General features: G+C 43.3%; 1 protein-coding gene and 1 long non-coding RNA gene across 4 annotated transcripts in view; one reads left to right on the top strand and one right to left on the bottom strand.

Annotated features, from left to right (window-relative positions):
- The window catches only part of RAB26 (RAB26, member RAS oncogene family), a 111115-nt gene extending 89369 nt beyond the window's left edge, over positions 1-21746 (top strand). The window contains exons 4-9 of the mRNA XM_042438376.1: positions 1321-1387; positions 3569-3621; positions 16556-16621; positions 17362-17418; positions 19172-19248; positions 20145-21746. Of these exons, the coding sequence (XP_042294310.1) occupies positions 1321-1387; positions 3569-3621; positions 16556-16621; positions 17362-17418; positions 19172-19248; positions 20145-20247 (423 nt within the window). The 3' untranslated portion in view covers positions 20248-21746. The remainder of the gene's footprint in view (positions 1-1320; positions 1388-3568; positions 3622-16555; positions 16622-17361; positions 17419-19171; positions 19249-20144) is intronic.
- LOC121914727 lies at positions 10126-15406 on the bottom strand. 3 transcript variants are annotated; one of them, XR_006100569.1, is made up of 3 exons: positions 15140-15406; positions 10643-10842; positions 10126-10533 (listed from the first exon to the last, which is right to left on the bottom strand). It is a non-coding gene; the product is annotated as an uncharacterized LOC121914727 (long non-coding RNA). The 3 variants fall into 3 exon arrangements; XR_006100568.1 differs by having other exon boundaries at positions 10643-10861; XR_006100567.1 differs by having other exon boundaries at positions 10643-10917.
- Positions 21747-21752: the final 6 nt, after the last annotated feature.

Consider the following 21752-nt stretch of genomic DNA (forward strand, 5'->3'; position numbering starts at 1 on the left):
CCAGCTGTGATGTTTTAGTACATCAAGCAAACGTTGGTGGAACATGGCCAACATTGCATTCCTAGCCTTTTGCTCACTGCTTTTGGAACCAAACCAGGGATTTGAGTTCCTTCCACACCACAGAATTATAGTGATATAATCCCACTTTAATTCACCTTTGCAGAACCTTGGGACTTGTAGTTTGGGGACACAAGAGAGCTTTTTGGTGGAGTTTAGAAATCCCAGCACCTCTTAAGGTACTTTGGGAACTGCATTTCCAGGGAATAGCCCTTGGGCTCTCTAGTGGAGAGTCCTAACTCCCTTCTCCAAACTACAAATCCCAGGATTCCACAGGATGGAGCAATGGCAGTTAAAGTGGAACCAAATTGTGCTACAATTCTGCAGTGCGGAAAGGTAGGTGCAAGGTGACCAGATGTCATAACCATAAAGGTGGACAAGGCATCGCAAAATGTAGAACATCCAAGAAGGATGGAGGACATTACCAATAAAAGCTGAACACACTCATATAAAAATAAATTCTTGCTTCTTGGCCATGCTCAAAATGGAGGACATTCTGGAATCCCACCTGGAGAGAAGGTAGAAAAGGAGGACAGGTCTTGGAAAGAAGGACCTCTGGTCACCCTCTGTCTCTATCCATTTAAAGGCAGGTAAATCTAATTATAAGGCAGCTCTTGCAACTTGTCAGATGGATTTTCTTTTGTGAAGACTGCATTCTGCCAGCCTTTTGCCAAGTCAAATGGGGATCGACTTTGGTTTTTGTCAGGGTGAAGAACGGCACAGACCGCCTTGAGAGATGCATTTGTCATGCCATGTTCTCTCTGTTATTATCTCTATCAGCCTCCCTCGGCAGGCTGCAAGAATTAGTCATCTTTCACATTGATCCGACCCTTCGCCTCCCCATCGCAAAGGACACTGAGGATGGAGGAGATGGCTGGAGTTCCCATTCATGGGCACAAAAAAACAATGCTTTCCCCTTCCTTTCTCAAAATTATCACACTTGACTTATTTATCACAATGTTTCTATGTTACCTTGCACCCAGGGTTCTTAGACCAGCATGCAATAAAAGCCATTTAAACTGCAAAACACTGAAGAATTAATCTACTGCCTAATGCATATTAAGTGTTGTTGTTGTTGTTGTTGTTGTGTATACCCCATCTTTCTGCCAGTTGTGGGATTCAAAGCTGCATGCAAAATATTTTTATGCAATAGAAACTATACAAAAACGTCAATAAACCTAAAAGTGCAGTCGGCTCTCTGTATCCACGGATTCTTTATCCACGGATTCAACCATTCTTATTGATACTTATTGATCTTTTCAGATCTGGGACACTGCCGGTCAGGAGAGATTTCGTAGCGTCACCCACGCTTACTACCGGGATGCCCACGGTAAGACCTGGCACGCTTATCTTTCCTATGTTGAATGGGACACAATGAAAGAAAGCATCCAGCTCCAATCTGGGGCTCCATCCCTTTTTATAGCATCATAGAATCCTAGCATTGTAAGGGACCACAAGGGCAACCCCATTCTGCCATGTAGGAATGCACCATTGAAGCTCAGATGGCCATCCTGCCATGCAGGAATACACAAAACAAAACAAACCTCCAAAGAGGGAGACCGCACCACACTCTGATGCATTTCAATGCAGTGTCTTCCACTATTGAACAGCTCTTACTATCAGTATATCTTTTCCTGTAGTTTGAACTTATTGGTCCGGGTCCTATTGTTTGACTTTCTCCATCCTTAACATGACATCCCTTCCAATATTTAAACAGGGCTATCATATCACCTCTTAACCTTCTGTTCTCCAGGCTAAACATCCTCAACTCCTTAAGTTGCTCCTCATTGGGCTTGATGGTTTCCAGACCTTCCACCATTGGGGTTGTAAAAGTGTCTCTTTTGCCAAACTGAAAAAAAACCCTTTTGGCAAAAGAGATGCTTTTGCCACTCTCTCCCATGCTTTTACAACTGGAAGAGGACGAAAGCGCTTCGCTCATCATCTGAAGACAGAACGATAGACATGCTGCTCTCTGTTTGTCCACCAGATTTATTTTTTAATGCAATAAGGCTCTAGGTCTGTAGAAATACGAGTCCATTTAATCAGCCCTTTATGGCTTGCTTTGTGTTTGCTTAGGGATTATCCCTCCAGAGCAAACCCAACTGCTTCTTTTTCAGCCTGCTGATATTTACCCACAACATGAAAATTAACCTTTGCCGACTCGGTGCTCCTTCCACCTTGTAAGGCTGAGCTTATTGCAAGGAGTAAGTGCCCTTCTCAGGCCTAGTTCACCAATTCCTCCAGGGATGGCTGCAAGGGGTCAGGAATATGAATGGAAAGAAGCAGACTCACAAGAATTCCTTCCGATGGAGAGGAAAATCTGGTGTCAGGGTTTTGTTTTGTTTGCCAAGTTTTGTTTGCCATGCACTAAATCCTGAGCATGGAAGAACTTAATTGTTAAGAAATCGTTGTTGGCCATTTCTTAGGAGTGATTTAATTGCTTCTTCCTGCATTGCAGGGTTGGACTTGGTCTGGAAACCATGCCCTATGAGGAACGACTTAGGGAGCTGGGGATGTTTAGCATGGAGAAAAGAAGGTTAAGAGGCGATATGATAGCCCTGTTTAAATATTTGAAAGGATGTCATGTTGAAGAGGGAGCAAGCTTGTTTTCTGCTGCTCCAGAAAACAGGACCCGGAACAATGGATGCAAGCTACAGGAAAAGAGAGTCCACCTGAACATTAGGAGGAACTTCCTGACAGTAAGGGCTGTTCGACAGTGGAATGCACTCCCTCGGAGGGTGATAGAGTCTCCTTCCTTGGAGGTCTTTAAACAGAGGCTGGATGGCCATCTGTCAGGGATGCTTTGATTTGGATTTCCTGCATGGCAGGGGGTTGGACTGGATGGCCCTAGTGGTCTCTTCCAACTCTACGATTCTATGATTCTATGACTTCATGGCCCTTGGGGGTCCCTTCAAACTCAGTGATTGTATAATTCTATGATGTATGGCAAGATTTTGGCTTCATCTCAATGTGGGTTTCATGGATCTGTGCAGGACTAGAATTTGGACCTCCCAAGTGCCTGTCTGACACTTTAATCATCATCATCATCGTTTATTTATATAGTGCCATCCATGTACATGAAACATTTATAACTATTCCAGTAATATAAAATACTAAAATGCAGTGCAACCCACCTCCAATATTACACAATGCAGAATATTACAGAATAGTCAGTACTCATAATCAAATGTACTAAAGATGCAAAGCACTAATCCAAAAACTCTAGTACCCTACACTGACATTTCAATGGGACAGACCTCCGCTGGCATGATGGGCGAAGTGGCATCCAACTGCTATAATGGCGCACTTCAGGATACACTCTGAGAGATGTATGTAGCTTGTGGATCAAAAGGGAACAGGTATCCACAGCCTCAGCAAAGCCCTTGATTCAGTGGCTCTACTCCAGTGGTGACTAAGAGCTGGATTTGGGCTCTAATTTGCCATCTTGCATGAGTGGATGCTTTATAGCATCAACTAATTCATCTTCTTCTCTTCACCCCTTTCTCTCCAGCTTTGCTCTTGCTCTACGACGTCACAAACAGAGCATCATTTGACAACATCCAGGTAAGTCTAGTCTGCTCACTTTTGGGTGGCTGAAATGTGTGAGCAAGCAGAACCAGTGCTTTGGATTTATTGCACTTTGACATTAGGGCCTTGATCACATCGGCCTGATGTCCAGCCACAATTGTGCGAGTTTAAGACTGGATGCATAGCAGTTTGGCATCATTTCTTATCACACTTTTCCCCATGATAGTGCTTCGACAAGCCATAGCCGCACGGTCCTCACTGCTAAATGCAACCTTCTAAGGGAAAGGAACAAGCCATCATGACTGCCTACCATTTCCCGAAGCTAGCTTGTGTGTCTATGTGCTCACAGAAGCCAGTTTTGAGGCGTTGGAGCTTTCTTTGGCCTGAGCCTTTGGAGGTGTTGAGAATGATGAGGATGGTTTAATGACGTTTATACAGTACTCTGCCTTTCCTCATTTAGTCCAAAGCAGCCTACATGACTCTTATGTTCAAAGGTGGCTGAGAGAGCATCACCTTTGCTTTCTGATGGTTCAGTGTTCACAAAGTTGGCTACATGCACAAAAATGTTGTGTAAAATTACCTTCGAGCTATGTGTATATCAGGTGTATATAAATGAATGATATCTCATTATGAATATGCAAATATTCCAAAATCCAAAATATTCCAAAATTGTCCACATGGATGGCTAAGAGAGTGACCCCTTTGTTTTCTGATGGTTTGGTGTAGACAAACTTTGTTGCATGCACACAAACATTGTGTAAAATTACCTTCAGGTTATGTGTATCAGGTGTGTATGAAACGTAAATGAGTTTTGTGTTTAGACTTGAGTCCCATCTCCAAGATAGTCTCATTATATATGTGTTCACAAACAGAGGTATTCCAAAATCCAAAGCTCACCTGGCCTTAAGCTTTTCAGATAAAGGAGACTCAACCTGTACAAAGTATCCTGTGTTATGTCTAAAGATCAACCACGGATTAAGTTGTGTCTCCATTTGGCTGAAGGGATGTGGGGACACTTGCTTTGCATTTTATTTTGGCTGCTGTATTGCAACCAAATCTCGGTTTGCAAATCAGTCAAAGCTACAGTTTGCAACGCTAGTGGCTTTGTTTCCCTTGATTCTAGCTTGGCTTAGCATCCAAAACATTACAGGGCAGACCGGAAAGAGGAGGCAGCGTGAAATGTCACCAGCCACGTATTTCATCGCCGACTAAAGGACTGACATTATTATCACACAGAAGCTTGCACTGTGCCCTGATCGTCTGCAGGAGACAAAAGGCGGCTGCTTCGGAAATCCCTTTGGGAATAGCTCTCTCTCTGGAGCCGACAGTTACCCTTCCAAATCCAATCTCCTGCCCTTTCCACTATCGACTAAAGCCGTAATTGGTAGCTTTGCACGCTGGAGCAGTTTAAATTTGCACAGTAGTTCTTCCCATGATTGTCTTGGCTCTTGCGTCTCTTCTTTGAGCAACTCTGAGCATTGGGACTTGCTCAGGATTTCCTGAGAAAAGAAGAGCTTCTCTGGAGACCTCACCTCCCTGCATCCTTTCTACTTTTAGGAAGGCTCTTGACAGGCTTCGAAGAAATTGTATTGCTTTAAACGGTCCTCTACAGTCAGCCTTCTGTATCCACAGATTCTTTATCCACAGGATCAGCCACCTGTGGCTAGAAAATATTCAAAAATATAAATAAATTCCCAAAAGTAAACCTTAATGTTACCATTTTATATAAAGGACACTATTTCACTATGTCGTTGTATTTAATGGGACTTGAGCATCCATGGATTCTGGTATCCATGGAGGGTCCTGGAACCAAACTCCAGTGGATACCCAGAGCTCAGTGTAATTGGAGTGGTGATGGTGATGGTGATGATGGGATACAATGGGACTTGAGAATCCACAGATTTTGTATCCATAATAATAAAATAATAAATATAATAATAATAATAATATATTTATTATTTTATATATTATTTGTATCCATAAGGTCCTGGAATCAAACTCCAGTGGATAGCAAGGACTCAGTGTAGTAGTAGTAGTGATAATGGTGATGATGATGATACCCCATTGGATATAATGGGACATGAGCATCCACAGGGGTCCTGGAACCAAACTCCAGTGGATATCAAGAGCTCAGTGTAGTAATAGTAGCGATGATGATGATGATGATGATGATGACAATGATACCCCATTGGATATAATGGGACTTGAGAATCCACAGATTTTGGTATCCATAGGGTCCTGGAACAAAACTCCAGTGGATAACAAGGACTCAATGTATTTAATGTCCTGTTTCATTTTTATCATGCTTTGTATTATCTTAAATCTCTTGCTCATTTGGCCATCTGCCACCATCCTTGTTCTTGCCCCTTTTCTGTGGTGGCAGAGTGCCCATGCGCCATGCGTCTCTGTTTGTTACTATAACGTTCAGTATTTTTCAGAGGGACTAATAATTACAGATTTTAACTCTCTGTTCAAATACAAATAAAGAATTAGACATCTGCTCATCTGAAGGTTTTCCCCCTCCTCACCTTGTTTTGGAATTTAAGTTTACTCTTCTCCCTTCCTTCTTCTCTCTCTTCCATCTATTACTCCCTAACCTCATTTTCATATTTCTTTGATAGCATCTGCACTGCAGAAATAGTGCAGTTTGACACCATGCTATTTAATTATGGGATTTGTACTTTTGTGAGACATTTAGCCTTCTCTGTCAGAGAACTTGGGTACCACAACAAACAACAAATCCCAGGATCCCATAGCATTGGGCCAGGGCTGTGAAAGCGGTCTCAAACTGCATCATTTCTGCAGTGCAGATGCATCCCAAGTTATAGTGGTTCCATTTGTTTGACAGAGTAGATTTGGTTCTCAGTGGCTGTTTTGGAGCAATAGTTACATTTGGAAGAAGTAAAGTAAGATTATTTTAAAAACAGGAGTGTTGGCAGGGGCGGCTTCCATGTCGCTGGGGCAGTGAATCCGCTTCAGGTTTTAATCCAAACTTTTAACAGGGCTATGCTCATTTTGGTGGATGGAGTCCTACAGTTTGGAAGCTCTTGCAAAGTTTTGGCTATGACCCAAAACAGGTCCATACACACACACACAGAGACAGATATATATGGAAGCAGCCATACCCAGCTGTTTCTTCTTATGTTTCCCGTGTTTTGCACTCACCTCTGTTCCCGTGTTCGTTTTTTCTTGCAGTTGAACATTTTTTACTGCTTACATTTTGCATTAAAGGCGAGGAAAGGATCCAGAGTCCACCTTTTACATTCAGGCAGGGAGTCCTCTGAAGCCCAGCAAGGAGATGTTTTATGTGCAGAACTTAATCTGTAATAAACTGTATTTTTACGAGAGGCCTGTCTGCGCTCTCTGGAGCAAGCAGTGACAGATTGATAAAGTGGTGGTCTAAATTTGCTTCACGTATCAGCTTTGAGCAGAATTTCTCGACCAAAGTAAACAACAACAACAACAACAACGATAATGGAAGCGTGTGTGTGGCTGTCAGGGCCCTGTCAACAAGGAGCATTGCTTTACAAAATTTGCACAAAGACTTTCTGTGCTCCGAGATCCTGCTTCCAAAAGAGAATAATCCAGTACATCTGGAAAGTTTGCAAGAACTTTCCCCCACGACCTGCCTCCCTCTGGATCTGGGATTTGGAAACATACTCTGAACATCCATCCGAGGGAATCCGCTCTGGGTTTTATTCCAGACTTTAAGGGAGCTGCCCATGGTGCCTAGTTTTTGGAGGAAGAAATAAGGGTCTAACACTTTTGGTAGTTCTGTTAAGGTTTGGACTAAAACCAGGAACAGATGTGCTGCCCAACTGATAAGAAAACACAGGGGTCCTTGATATCTGCTGCAGTTTGGTATACTCTGAAGTTTGGCTCCAGGACCTTTGTGGATACCAAAATCCATGCATGTGTAAGTTCCATTATATCCAATAGGATATCATCATCATCATCATCATCATCATTACTACTACTACTACTATTACTACACTGAGCCCTTAGTATCCACTGGAATTTAGTTCCAGGATTAATCCTGTAGACACAAAAATCCATGGATGCTCAAGTCCTATTAAATACAGTGGCATAGTAAAATGGCATCCCTTATATAAAATGGCAAAATCAAGGTTTGCTTTTTGGAATGGAATTTCAAGCCTTGGATGGTTGAGTCTGTGGCTATGGAGGACTGATCGTAAACCATGACTACTCTACTCTAAACTCACTCAGGGTGCATCCACACTGGAGAAAAAATGCAGTTTGACACCACTTTGCTTGCCCTGGATCCATCCTACAGTATCCTGCAGATTTGTAGCTTTGTGGGGAACCTGAAATCTTTGGCAGAGAAGGCAATTGACTTTGCAAAACTGCAAATCCCAGGGTTCCATAAGATGGAACTACAGCACTTAAAGTGGCTTCAAACTGCATTATTTCTACAGTGTAGATGGACCCTCGAGCTGAGCTGGTTTGCTGGATGCCTTTTGGAAGAAGCCTTTGAACGGTGGATCTAAGGTTCAAAACGTTTCCATTTACTTTTATGCAAAGCTTATAAGACCTTGTTTCATTTCAAATGTGCATATTGTTAGTTTTGGATCAAAACCGTATTGCAACATGGAGGTCTGCTGTTCCTTTTTTGTGGGAACCTATCTTTCTTCTCTCCATGCTGCTTCTGAGTTTGTGCTGCCAAATTTTCTGTTAAAGAAGGAACGTCTCAGAATATATTTTTAACTGAGACATACCAGTACATTGAATAGAGCAATTGCATTTAATGCTGTTACTAGTTTGGCCTCAGAATGCACCTTGCAAATAATATTTTTGATACAGTGTCCTCCATCCAAAGTTACTTTATTAGGACCTCTCTCCCATCCTCATCTCCCCAAAAGCTCATCCTTTAAAACAGAGCAGTATGCAATCCTAGGAATCCTGTACTTTGTCCTTCATTGTGCAAAAAAGGTGGAGGAAAAACTAATATAAACCGCACTGGGTGCACTGGGTGCAATTGCCAAACATAAATACTGTACCTGGTAAACTGGTGCAGCCGCTTGGAGAAAGCTGAACTTGTGAAGCCGCTTTAACCATCTCTAAATTTATTTCTCTCCTGCCTCTAAATTGGAGGGAAAGAGGGGAGAAATGATCAGCTGCTGGCAGATTTGGATGCTAATGAAGTCTACCAGCTCTGCTCCTTTCTGATGTTCCTCCTGCAACTATTTTTAGGTCCCTTGGCACCTTTTATTTCTTTCCCCCCCTTGAGCCACATTCAGCTGGTACTTGAGAGATTAAATGCATGAAAAATAAGAGACGTTTCTTAAGCCAAAATGCAACAGGTTGGATTAGACAAGTCTGGTTCATTTTGGCAGCAGAGTGTGTCTGTGTTGCATTTCATGCCAGTATGCGTCCATTTCATGACCAATCCAAGGCTTGTGGGTAAACAAGGCAGAATTTGCCTTTCAAATTGTTTCGGGAACGAGAATGGGTGACGGTCCAAGATAGAGGAATATGTCACTTTCTAAGCAAGCAGGTCTGTAACAGAAATGCACAGATGGAGTATGGGGGACAGCTGGCTTGGCAACAGTCCATGCAGAAGGGATCTGGGAGTCAACTACAAGCTGAACAATGGTGTGATGCTGGAGCTAAAAAGGCCAATGTGATCCTAGGCTGCATCAGTAGGAGTCTAGTGTCTAGATCGAGGGAAGAAATAGTTCCACATTATTCAGCTTTGGTCTGAACTCACCTTGAATATCGTGTCCAGTTCTGGGCAACATAATTCAAGAAGGATGTGGAAGAGCTGAAATGGTCAGAATTGAAATTACACTTGTCCCTTCAAATTCGCTAGGGCCAGGTGCACAAGACCCCTGTGAATATGGAAAAACCACAAACAACAAAAGGACACCTCTCTAGGAATCTCTAGGTCCTCTAGGGCAACTCTGTGATCAACGTCTGACAGACACTGGCCATAGGACTGTGCTGGAGGAGCTACAAAGGCCTAGTAGAGTGTCCTCTCTAGGTATCTCTAGGTCCTCCAGGACAACTCTGTGGTCAACGTCTGACAGACACTGACCATAGAGTTGTGCTGGAGGAGCTACAAAGGCCTAGCAGAGTATTCTCTCTAGGAATCTCTAGGTCCTCCAGGGCAACTTTTAGTTTAAGTTGACCATAGAGTTGCACTGGAGGAGGACCTAGGTATTCCTAGAGAGAACATATTAATCAAATCCATGAATAATCAAATCCACAAATATGGAGGGATGAGTGTATTTTATGTTTTGGCTGCGCCTTTCCCATTACAATGAGTAGCCAAGGGGTTTTTTGGGATGTGACACAATCAGCCGCCTCTTCTTAATCCAGTGTGCAGAAGCCTCCGATGCATCCGTTATCATGAGGATTAAATGCCCAGACGCAACAGCTTTGCATCTTTTTGAAAGCAAATGGAACCCCTTTTGCCTCTTTGAGAAGCGTGATGATGCCATGTTATCTCGCACCTTCGGAGCTGTTTCTGACACTTTTATTCCGCTCAAGACAAGTGTTGGGAGACTTTGGGTCTTTCTGCCAAAGTATTTCTGATAAACATGTTCTCCAAGCTTACTTTGTGTGGCTGCTGCTTCTACACATTGTCAATGCAACAGAGAAAACAAAGGCAGGCATAATTTAGTGGAATTACATTCTGGTAAACTGTATTTTTTAAAATAAAGAATCTTACAGAGCCTTAAAGATGTTTGATTTGGCACCAGTATTTGCAGATTGCAGTGTTCAATGGTTATACTGGATGAAATGGGCTTGGTGTTGTTGTTGTCATTGTGTGCCTGCAAGCCATTTCCAACTTTGTTGTTGTCGTTATGTGCCTTCAAGTTGTCTCCGACTTACGGCAATTTGAAGGCGAACCCGTCATGGGTTTTTCTTGGATGTATATTGCTTTAGCTATTTTGCTTTAAGTTGTATAGTAAGCCACTCTGGGTCCTATTTTGGAGGAAAGGCAGAATATAAAGCAGACCATTTTTATGGGGCATTGCAGGAGGTTGAGCTCTACTTGCCCCTTGTTGCTATTTTTCCCTCCTTCATTGCTTACCATGGAAAATCCCTTTGGGAGAAAAAAGGAAAGTTGGAGCTCCTTGCTCTTTCCATAATTCCTTGCAGTCTCTCTGCCTCTCTATTTGGCTGGAAATGCTCAGACTCAAAGGATTTTCCCTCTTGAAAGGTTTCTTCCTTCTCTCTCATTAAGGCTCCAAGAACGCAGAGCCGCCTAATGAGTCCAATTGCCAGGGAGTCCTAAAGAGATCGATCCCATCTTTGAAATGGAAGGAAAAAAAGGTCTTGCAAAACTCAGGCAAGAGAGCGGCTAAACTGGATGGAATGCAAAAGAAAGAGGCCGGTAATGAACATTCGGTCCAAGGCGGACAAAAGGAAATACGCTGCTTAAGGACTTTGGTCTGTTTATCTGACTTCTCTCTCAAATGTATTAAGCACCCTTCGAAGGGCAGAGGACAACATGCAAGGAAAACAAAACTCAAAATCCCTGTTTGTTTGAAAAATAACCCAAAACAGTGTAGTTGACCCTCAGTATCTGCTGGGGTTTGGCACCAGGACCTTCTGTGGATATCAAAATCCATGGATGCTTGAGTCCTACTATATACGAGGTATTATTATTATTACTACTACGTACTACTATTACAGTGGACCCTTGTTATTCACTGGAATTTGGATCCAGGACCCTCTGTGGTTTTCAGAATCCATGGATGCTAAAGTCCCACTCTATACAATGGGGTATGATTATTGCTACTACTACTATTACAGTGGGTCCTTGTATCCACTGAAGTTCGGTTCCAGACCCCTCCATGGATACCAAAATCCACGGATGTTCAAGTCCCATTATATACAATGGTGTGCTATCATTATTGTTATTATCATCACAGTGGGCCCTTGGTATCTGCTGGGGTTTGGTTTCAGGACTTCCTGTGGATACCAAAATCCATGGAACCTCAAGTCCCATTAAATATAATAACATAGTAAAATGGTGTCCCTTATATAAAATGGCAAAATCAAGGTTTGCATTTGAGGATTTACAGTCGGCCCTCTCCTTACGCGGGGGATCCGTTCCGGATCCCACCGCGTAAGGCGAATTCCGCCTATGCTCAAGCCCCATTGGAAACAATGGGGCTTGTGCACAGTGGCATGGCGGTGCGGCGGCGTGCAGGGCACTACGGGCGCACCCCCCATTCAATTGAATGGGACGCGCCACCCCTTCCGCCCCGCGCGCTCCCTGCAGCTTGAGCGCGTACACTTAAGACCGCGTATGGCACACCCACGTATGATGCGGGCGCACTGTATATATTTTCAAGCTGTGGATGATTGAATCCACATATAAAGAATTACAAAGGACTGAATCCATGGAGAGACAGACAGACAGACAGACAGAGGGCTGTCTGTACAACAGACAATCAGAAGCATAAATGATCAGAAACCTGCAAAGCTGCATGAAGCACAGCATAATGATAGAGATTGTTGTGTGGCTTCAACTCGTCCCTGGCTTTTGGCAACCCAAAGGTGAATTTATCAGGGTTTTTTCTAGGGCTGAGAGTGTTCTCACAATGGCACACTTCAGCTTCTTTCACAAAAGAGATGTATTCCTCCCTTGTTTGCTCCTTCTCTTTCCTCTTAGAAGGCACCCTGCGGAAGCAATAAGTGTTCCCAACCCTTTTGCAGTAGGAAAGCAGGCATGAAATGGCAAAGGTGAGGAAGGGACCCTGCATTAAAAGTCATTGTCACGCCAAGGAAAGAAGGAGGGCCTTGCCTGGCAATCCACCGTGGCTCTATTAAGCCCTTCTGCTTTGCCTGCTGGTTTTGTGTGGCGGAAAATGGGATTTAATAAAGTTCCTAATTGCTGGGCTCTAAGGGTGGGTCCTAGCTCAGCGTACATGGGATCCGTGGCAAAAGCACAGGTGTGTGCGACATGGAGGGTGTGCAAGGTGTGCTTTGGGGGGTCTCTCCTTGACAAGGGGAAGGGAACGTGTTTGCATTTGCTTGTTTGGATTTCCATCCCAGATCATGCACAATACAAATCGCAGCTAAGAAAACAAGAGAATGCAGAAGAGCAACACAATAGAATACCACAGCAAATCACAACGCAACCTAGGAACAGCCTCAGCATACATTAAGAAACAATTACAAAGAGGAACAGCAGCAGTTATGTACAAAGATGCCCGTGCAAAAAGGGAAAAAGCAATCCAAGAGGTTAAATCAACAAGGCTTTCTAACTGAATTTAGAATTTAGAAGATGGCCTAGGTTAGCTTTGGGCAGAAATTTGGAGTAAGCAATGACAAAATATTGCAGTTACCTATAATGCCTTATCTGTTTTGGTGAGAAGTAGGGCACATTTACAAAAATAGTGTAATGAGTGTGGATAAAACATGTAGCCACTGGGACAATTTAATGTTATCTGGATACTTTCCAAAGTTCCTTTTGCATTGCCTTTTCAGAGGGGTTTGCATTTCAACAGGAATGCTGGTTTGTCCCATTCCCATGAAACAAAAAACCTAAGGAGTTTTTAACATTGAGAAAAGGGGGGCCTGGGAGCAGCCACTAAGAAGGCCCCGTCTCCCGCGTCTCACCAGTCGTCACCCAGAGCCATTATGGGGTACATAGAGGCACCTTGGCGCTTTTCGGGGGCTTCATATGCAGCTCCTGGGGAGGGTCTGTATTCTGTCTTAATGGGTTGTAAAGTGCTGAGGGATCCCAGATGTAACTTTAGAAAAGGGGGGGGATAGGTAACTAGATATAATAGATAGATGAGAAAGAGAAGTGGGGAAAGGGATAGGTTGATAGATCAATAGAAGAGAGAGATAGAGCAACATTCAGAGAGGCAGAGGGGGGGTAGGTAACTAGAGATAGATAGATAGATAGATAGATAGATAGATAGATAGATAGATAGATGTACACAGAGCAAAGAGGAATAGAGAGAACGCTAGAGATAGATAGATAGATAGATAGATAGATAGATAGATAGATAGATAGACAGACAGATAGATAACAGAGGCGAGAGGGATAGATTGATAGATCAATAGAAGAGAGACAGAGGTAGAGAGACATTGAGAGTAGTAGTAGAGAGAGAAGGATAGGTAATTAGAGATAGATAGATTAGATTAGATAGAGAAAGGTACATAGAGGAGAGAGGGATAGAGAGAGAGATGGAGGTAGATATACAGATGGATAGATAGACAGGCAGGCAGGCAGGCAGAGACATAGAAGAATAGAGAGAGTGATGGAGATAGATCTACATGTTAGGAAGGATCAAATCAGGTGAATTTAATTAGCTCAAATTTACGAGAGGCGTGTCCTAACAACGCACGCAGCGGATCGTGTCCCTATGTGTATACCAGAGGTCATCTAGTCCAACCCCAAGAAACAGAGACTCCAATGCCAGAGGAGGTGCAATTAAAATATAAACATTTATTAAAGCCACACAACAAGAGGGATCACACATGCACACACTCATTCAATGCTAAAGCAGGGAGGGGAAGAGTTTGGGGGTAAAGGAGAAAGGATAGAGGCACCGTTGAAATAATTACAGTACCTTAGGAGTCTTCTCCAAGCGACGGATGTGAGGGATGTTGGAAGGTGGACACGGCCATGGGGAACAGGGAAAGCAAGCAGCGACCGTGGTGGCTGGGAGCTAATTTCCAGCGGGCAAAGCTAACAAGAGGCCCGAAAGAGACAGCGGGCTTTGGCTTGCCCGAGTGATTTCAGCAGGGCGCAGTGCCCAAGAGAGCTCTGGAGCAGTTGCTCAACAGAGTTGGAGGTTTGGAACTTCAGCTCACAAGCCCAAAGAAGGGCTGGAATCTGGGTCTTATTTATACTGCGAAACATGTCTGCAGGCTATAGCTATCTGCAGAACAAAGGTCTTGATGGCTTATCTTTGTCTAAGACTAAACCTAAACAATAGATACACAAAAAGGGTCTGCCACTTCTTTGGGAGAGGACCACTATCTAGATGGCTGAGTACTTAATGCCATCAATAGGTGAGGAAAACTTCTTTTGTCCTCATTCTTTTAGGCTGCCTGCGAAAACTGGTAGGGCAACTCCCAGAACTGGTTTCTTTAAGGTTTAAATCTACCTTTTTCTATGACCAGGTCCAGCAAGGCTGCTTGGCTACTTGGTCAGCTCACCTTTGGGATAATGGCGGCTGCAATGGGGTCAGTCAGGAGTCATGATTTTTGATTGCTTGGCACCCAAAATTTATTTAAATCCAAACTCGATAACATACAGATGTAGAGATAGATAGATAGATAGATAGATAGATAGATAGATAGATAGATAGATAGATAGATAGATAGATAGATAGATAGATAGATAGATAGATGTAGGTACATAGAGAAGAGATGAAGGAAGGGGGAGAGAGAGGTACATAGAGGAGAGACAGGGATAGAGAGAGATGGAGATAGGGATGGATGGATAGATGGATGGATAGATGATAGATAGATAGATGTAGGTAAATAGAGGAAAGAGAGAAAGAGGGTTAGAGATAGAGAGATAGATAGGGAGACAGACAGACAGACAGTACTGTATTACCTTTTAGCAGAAAGGGGACACAGCACAGTCAGTGCATAACTTGCATGTGGACATCTATGGGATCCAACCCCACTGTGGGTTTTCCGCTCAGTACTGTAAAGATGGAGGAATAGATTCAGGAAAGAAAGGACTTGATTGAGGGGTGATAGGCTTATGTGCAAATATTTGAAGGACTCGCCTGTGTGTGAGAAGGAGCAAATAGCTTTTCTTCTGAACCTTAAATTGCAAGAAAAGGATTTAGACTAAACCTTAAGAGTAACGTTTCCTCACTTTGGGAACTGTGGCCTTCTTAGGCCTTTTCTAAGTGGTGGTTTGAGGTCCACTTGTCCGAAATGCTGCATTCATGGGGGTCTGGCATTGTAAGGGGTCTGGACTGGATGACCTTTGAGTTTATGAATCTGTGAGAGACAGCAGCGAGTGCTTTTTGCATCTTAAAGAGAGGAATTAAAAGTGCAGTTGAAATGGCTGTGCAGAGTGAACTCTTTGTTCCTCTGAAGGTTATGGAAGTAATTATACTCCTAGGTTTTTGTGCGTTTACATCTGTGCAAAGGAGGATGCTTTCAGGCTTTTGAAAACATAAAGGGGAAATGGCAATATCTGAAGTCGAGTCGTTCTGAACTGCAGCACTTAGGACTGGCTGTTTTCTGGCATTTTGCAAACAGAGACACCTTTTCCCCAGTCTTAGCAATGTCTCTTTGGCACCATCTTGTGCCTAGTTTACAATCAATGTTGCCTTCAACGGAAACGATGGTGCACCAGCAAGCCACTTTCTAGTAACACAACAGAAAGAAAAAAGCATGGAAAGGGATAAGAAAGGAGAAGAAAAGGAGAGAGTTCAATGACTCTGTGATGAATAGATGCCATCTTTGAGGAATATTGTACCATTCAGTTTTAAAACTCTTTAAAGAGAGGTTTTGGGTGGTTTTTAGAAACGTATTTAATGAAGTCAATGTTTTTATCCATTGCACATTGCCTTGGAGCCCATGGCAGGACGAGATGCAATAAGCAAACATCTTTAGAAAATAGTGTTTTAATCATACACAACAAAACAGAAGGCTTTGCACATGGAAGAGGGTGCCTCAAACTTGTGATATGGGAATTTTAAGAATAGGGTGAAAGGACACTGTATAAAGATGGTAAAGAAAACAGAAGGTATGTCTGCTTGGGTGTGCAGCGTATTCATTGGACTGGGGTAGAAAAAGATATATTTGCAACACATCCTTACAGAATCAGAGCTGGACTTAATTTCCCCTTTTAAAAGAATTGCAACTCCCAAAATCCTGCATATGCTTCCATGGCCGCTGGCGTATTTCTGGGAAGGCTCTTGAAGCACCTTCTGGAACAGGCTTTCCTCCTGCTTTCTCATTTTTTTTGCTCATCTACTTATTCTTTCTCTTCTCCCCTTTTCTTTCCTAGGCTTGGCTGACAGAGATCCACGAATACGCAAAGCAAGATGTGGTTCTTATGTTGCTGGGGAACAAGGTGAGTTGGGTAGTTTTGGGTCCGACAGCGGGAGAGAATCTGCCGGACTTTGCTTGGCACAAATGGGAGCCATTTTGTGAGGGATAGAAGGGAATGGAGGGGTCCAGAGTCTCCCTAATTTCAATGTCCTCCCTGCCTTGCCCTGAAGATATTGAATGTATAAATTGGAATTTTTAATATGGGAAAGGAAAGAATGAATTGATAGAGAGATAGAAGACACCAAGAAAGATATGAAGATGAAGAGAGTAAGGTATGTAGAAGAGGGAAGTGCAAGTGGAAGAAGACGTAGGAAGATGGGAAGGAAAGGGAAGGAGAGAAGGATGAATGAAAGGAAGATAGGAGTGAAGTGAGGAATAGGAAGGGAGTGAAGGAGGAGTAGAAGAAAGTAAGGGAAGATAGGACAGAGATGGAGGGATTAAGGAGAGATTAAGAAGTAAGGTGTTAGGTAAAGGAAAGTATAGGAAGGGAATCGATTGAACATAAGGGGAATGTAAGGTCAACAATGAGTGTGATAGATATTATAATAGATATAATACAGATGAATTAATAGCTGCACTACACTCAATAGTAGAGATGCTATAATATGATGGTGGTACATCTGATGTTTGTTGGGATTTTATTGTGAAAATAAGAATAAAACATTTAATACCGAGAAGATGCCACTGAGTAGAACAATCCACAAAATCCCAAAAATGTTTCTGGGTTCTGAACTGCGGTTGCCATCTTGTTCCTTCTTCTAGGTGGACTCAACCCAGGAACGAGTGGTAAAACGGGAAGACGGGGAGAAGTTAGCCAAGGTATGCGATCTTCTGCACTCTTCTGGCACTGAGTGTAAAGTAGTAGTAATGTGTTTGTGCAGTGTAATGCAATGCTCAAGAGAGTGAAATGCTCATTAGTGGCATTGCACTGGGCTATATATGGCATTGCACATGCAGATGTACAAGAGAGTTGTACAACCAACTTGGTGGAAATAAAAATGGTTGCGTTAGATGAGGTAGCTCACCCTTGCGCTGCCTCTGAAAAGGAACAGCTGCGTGGACTTTAAAAAAGCAAGTGAATGGAGATTTTGCTGCAAGGGACACTAATGCATGCAAGCTGCACAGGCTCACGCCTCCGCAAGGACATAACTGGATACAGGCCAATCGATTTACTTTTTTATAAAACGTAATCTACATCTGTTACTCTCCGTTCCCTACATCGCTCTGTCGGCTCGCTTGCTTTCCCTCTTTGCATTTTGATGTATTTGCATGACACATGCCTGCAGAGCATTGTATTGCTGCTGAAGTCACAGGGCTAAATCTGCCTAGATTGGTTCATCCCCTTTCTTTCTTGCAGTATTGCATTTCTCCAGGTTGTTGTCATTGCATGTTGTTATGTGTAGTGTAAGATGAGTCCAAGTTATGGCAACCCATGGGATTGTCTTGGCAAGATTAATTCAGAAGAGGTTTCTCATTGCCATCTGCTGAGTCTTAGAAAATAGGACTTGTCCAAGGTAACCCAGTGAGATCCCATGGTCTCCAGGAGTCATAGTCCAACACTCAAACCACTACACCACACTGCTTCTCTCTTTCTGTTTGTAATGGTTTTTTACTTGGCAAGCCATAGGAAATACAGTCAGCCCTCTATGTTTGCAGCTTTGACATTTGCGGACTTGAGATTATTCATGGATTTGATTATTGTTCTCTCTAGGCCTTCCAGCACAACTCTGTGGTCAATGACCGCCAAAAGTTGCACTGGAGGACCAAGAAATTCCTAGAGAGAACACTTCTGTAAGCATTTGTAGGTCCTACAGTGCAACTTCTGGTAGACGTAAGACGTATAGTAACACTCACTGATGAATAATCTTGGAGATGTAGCGCGTCCTTGTTGCAAAATTCCCAAAGAAAATGTACAAAATGTTGGGGAGTTGGAATCACATAGCACCATGTTCTAAACACTGTGACTTATTCCTATGGTTAGTTCCAACCAAGTCAGACCCACTGAGTCAATACAAGATATACAAGTGTTGGCTTATCATTGAGTCATGGATTCTGTGGCTCCAACTGGAAAAATGGCCAGCGAGGATTCTGCATTCAACCATGGAGAATTTTCATACAGAACTCCTGAATGTATTTGGCTCTCTCAGCATCACTTCATAGCCCTAATGCCTGCCTTTAGATGGCCTAAATCCTTGGTGGGCAACGAACAATGGGAACTAACAATAGGAATAAGTGGTGGTGCCCAAACAATAGGAATAAGTGGTCTCCCCATGCCCACCCCAGGGGCATCACCATTGCATTTCAAGACGCCAGAAGTAACATCACTTCCAGCTGCCATTTTGGCTTAATTTCAGCTGACCTTTTGGATTTTGGAGGATATTTGGGTAGATGGAAAAACAGACTGCAGCCAGGATTTGCCTGAAAATCTATGCAAAAAAGGTTAAGGTTTGGGGAGTTTTGAGGGACTCCAAAAGCTACTAATGGGCCACCCTTTGCCTTCCCTGCCTTGAAAAGTGACAACATTGGGAAATCCGTGGACACTAAATACCCTTTCTGTGTGTGTCTGTTAAAGGAATATGGAGTGCCCTTCATGGAGACCAGCGCCAAGAGCGGCTTGAATGTTGACTTAGCCTTCACAGCCATCGCCAAGTAAGAGCTTGCCTTCTTTTAAAAATGGTTTGCCAGCATTTGTTTTTCCAAGCCAGGCACGTGACTGTTATGCTTTTCCTATGGTTTGTAAGCCTAGCTATTGAATTCTTTCCTCCACTAAGTTGCAACTGAACCTGGCGTTTCCATGCATCGCTTTCATGAAAGCTTTAAATATATTTTAAGGACTCTTCTCTTTGATGCAAATGGGAATATGGAATATATTTTGATGCAAAATCCATTATGTGTTTGTTTATATGCTTTATGATTATCAGATTTCCTCAGTACAGTATTACATGTAGGTCTAATGCATCACCTACACATGGACTCCCATCTGAAGAGCCCACAAAGAGGATTTTGGATGTTCACCTTAATGGATTAGAGGCCATTATTCTTTTATTAATGCATTTTTTTTAATCTAGTTACCTTTGCTTTTATTTCAGTTTCACTGCTGATAAATCCTTATGTGTGCACAGAATATCAAGACATAAATTTAACAAAATCCACCCATGTTAGCTAGCATTTTGGGCCGCCACTGGTCTTTGTCGTTGTGTGCCATCAAGACATTTCCAGCTTATGGCGCACCTAAAATTTAGGCTTATTCGCCTTGCCTTTGAGGCTGAGAAAGTGTGACTTGCCCAAAGCATCCCAATGAGTTTCCATGGATGAATAAGGATTCAGACCCTGGCAAAGGTATCTCCTTTGAGGCTGAAAGAGAGAAGTTGGTGGCATGAGCTTTCCTAGAGTCTAGCCTATGAAAGCTCCATGCTGCCGACTTCCCCTTTTCAGTTGATCTCAAAGGTGCTGCAAGATTCCTTTGCGGACTGATTTTCCAGAAGAACAGGGCCAGGCTTTTGAATTGATGGCTTTGCAAGAGACTGATGCGCTTGTATTTGCAGGGAGCTGAAGCACAGGTCCATGAAGCTGCCTCACGAGCCCCGCTTCAAGCTCCACGACTATGTCAAGAAGGAGGTGAAAGGCACAGGCTGCTGCCGAGGGTAAAACCAAGTGGATCCTGCCCCTCTCTTTGGGCTGCGCACCATGTACAGAGACTCACAACCAGCGCCCCAGCTGTGTCGATGTCTGTGCCACTCGTTCCCCTTCCTCTTCCTCCTCTTCCCTGCGGAAACTACGTGTCTCTTCTTTGTGTCTTGTCCGTTTCGTCCAGGTGAAAAATGGGAGGTGGGGAAGCAGGTAGAGGCTTGCTGACCTCATCCTGAGCAGCCAGGTATCGGCTAAGATGCTTTAAAGAATGAGTATATATTAAGGACGCAGGAGATAAAGAGATGAATGAATGATACAAGATTAAATTGGGCCAACCCTTGTGCTTGAGGGCTGGGTATGAACCATCTTAGGCAGTTTGCGAAAGGCCCCGTGCGTGTGGTACTAAAATAAATGGGGTTTTTACACAAGCAAGTGTGCAACGGCACACTTTCCATGTGTTTGAGCTGCAACCAAGTCAGGCAGCTCTTTGGTGGATCAGGCACCGCGTCCCTTTTGTAATCTTTTGTGTTGGTCTATTGGCCAGCAAACGTTTTTGGGATTTGCACTCCATGTTGTCACCCATCATGAGAAATCCCCAAAGACGGCACTTGCCGCCCTTTAACTTTTTAAAGAAGCCAGGGCTTGATGTTGTGATGTGTGTATGTGCCAAACAGCTTTCCCCACTATCCAGGCGAGGAAGAGGGAAAAGCCGCTGGTTCTTTTGCCGCATTTTGGCTGGCTGGGACAGAAGCAAATATCCCAAGCCATTTTAAGGCTTGGTTTTTCTGGGTGGTGGGAGTTTTGAGAGGGTTCGTCCTTGAACCCAAGCGCTTTGGGTATGTTCTTTGCCCCTTCCTCCTCTTTTTGTAGAGATGTGCAATACAAAGAAAGAAAGCTCATTTTATTTGTATATTTGAAATAATTGTATTTTTAAAGTTAATACATCTTTCACTACTCAGTTCTCTAATCATTCCCTTGGTGCATCTCCTGTGGTTGTTCTCGGATACAGCAAGCGCGTCTCTGTTTTTAACATTTCAATGTCTTATGGGGGGGGGGGGGGGAATCCAGGTAGCATGTTTGAAAATGGTGCTGGAAGCAGCATAAGGCAAAGTGGGCATTAGTACAGACTGCAATGAGTAACTAGAAAAGCAAGAAGGGGAATTCCCAAAAGCAGAACTTTGTTAGGCTTGTGCACCATTTCCTTTTGGGGACTGAATGCAAGGTGTAGCCTGGAGGCTTCCAGTTCAATTGCTGTCGAGTAAACCTAAAATGGTTACCTGCATTAAGCTATCTTGGCCTCTCCAGCCCTCCAACAAAGGGGAGAATACAAGAATCCTTCACAGCGCCGTTGTAAGGAGCAACTGAGAATGTATTCCAAGTGCTTTGCACACTCGGAAGTGCTCAATGTATATTTCAGCAAATGCTTAAGTTATGATAGGCTTCCTTCCCAATGTGTAGGTTTCCTCTCTTGTGTGTGTACAGCTGAACATTTTAATTTTAAAAGGGTATACCTTTCCTCATTG

Source organism: Sceloporus undulatus, chromosome 8, assembly GCF_019175285.1.
Source record: "Sceloporus undulatus isolate JIND9_A2432 ecotype Alabama chromosome 8, SceUnd_v1.1, whole genome shotgun sequence".
Lineage (NCBI taxonomy): Eukaryota > Metazoa > Chordata > Lepidosauria > Squamata > Phrynosomatidae > Sceloporus > Sceloporus undulatus.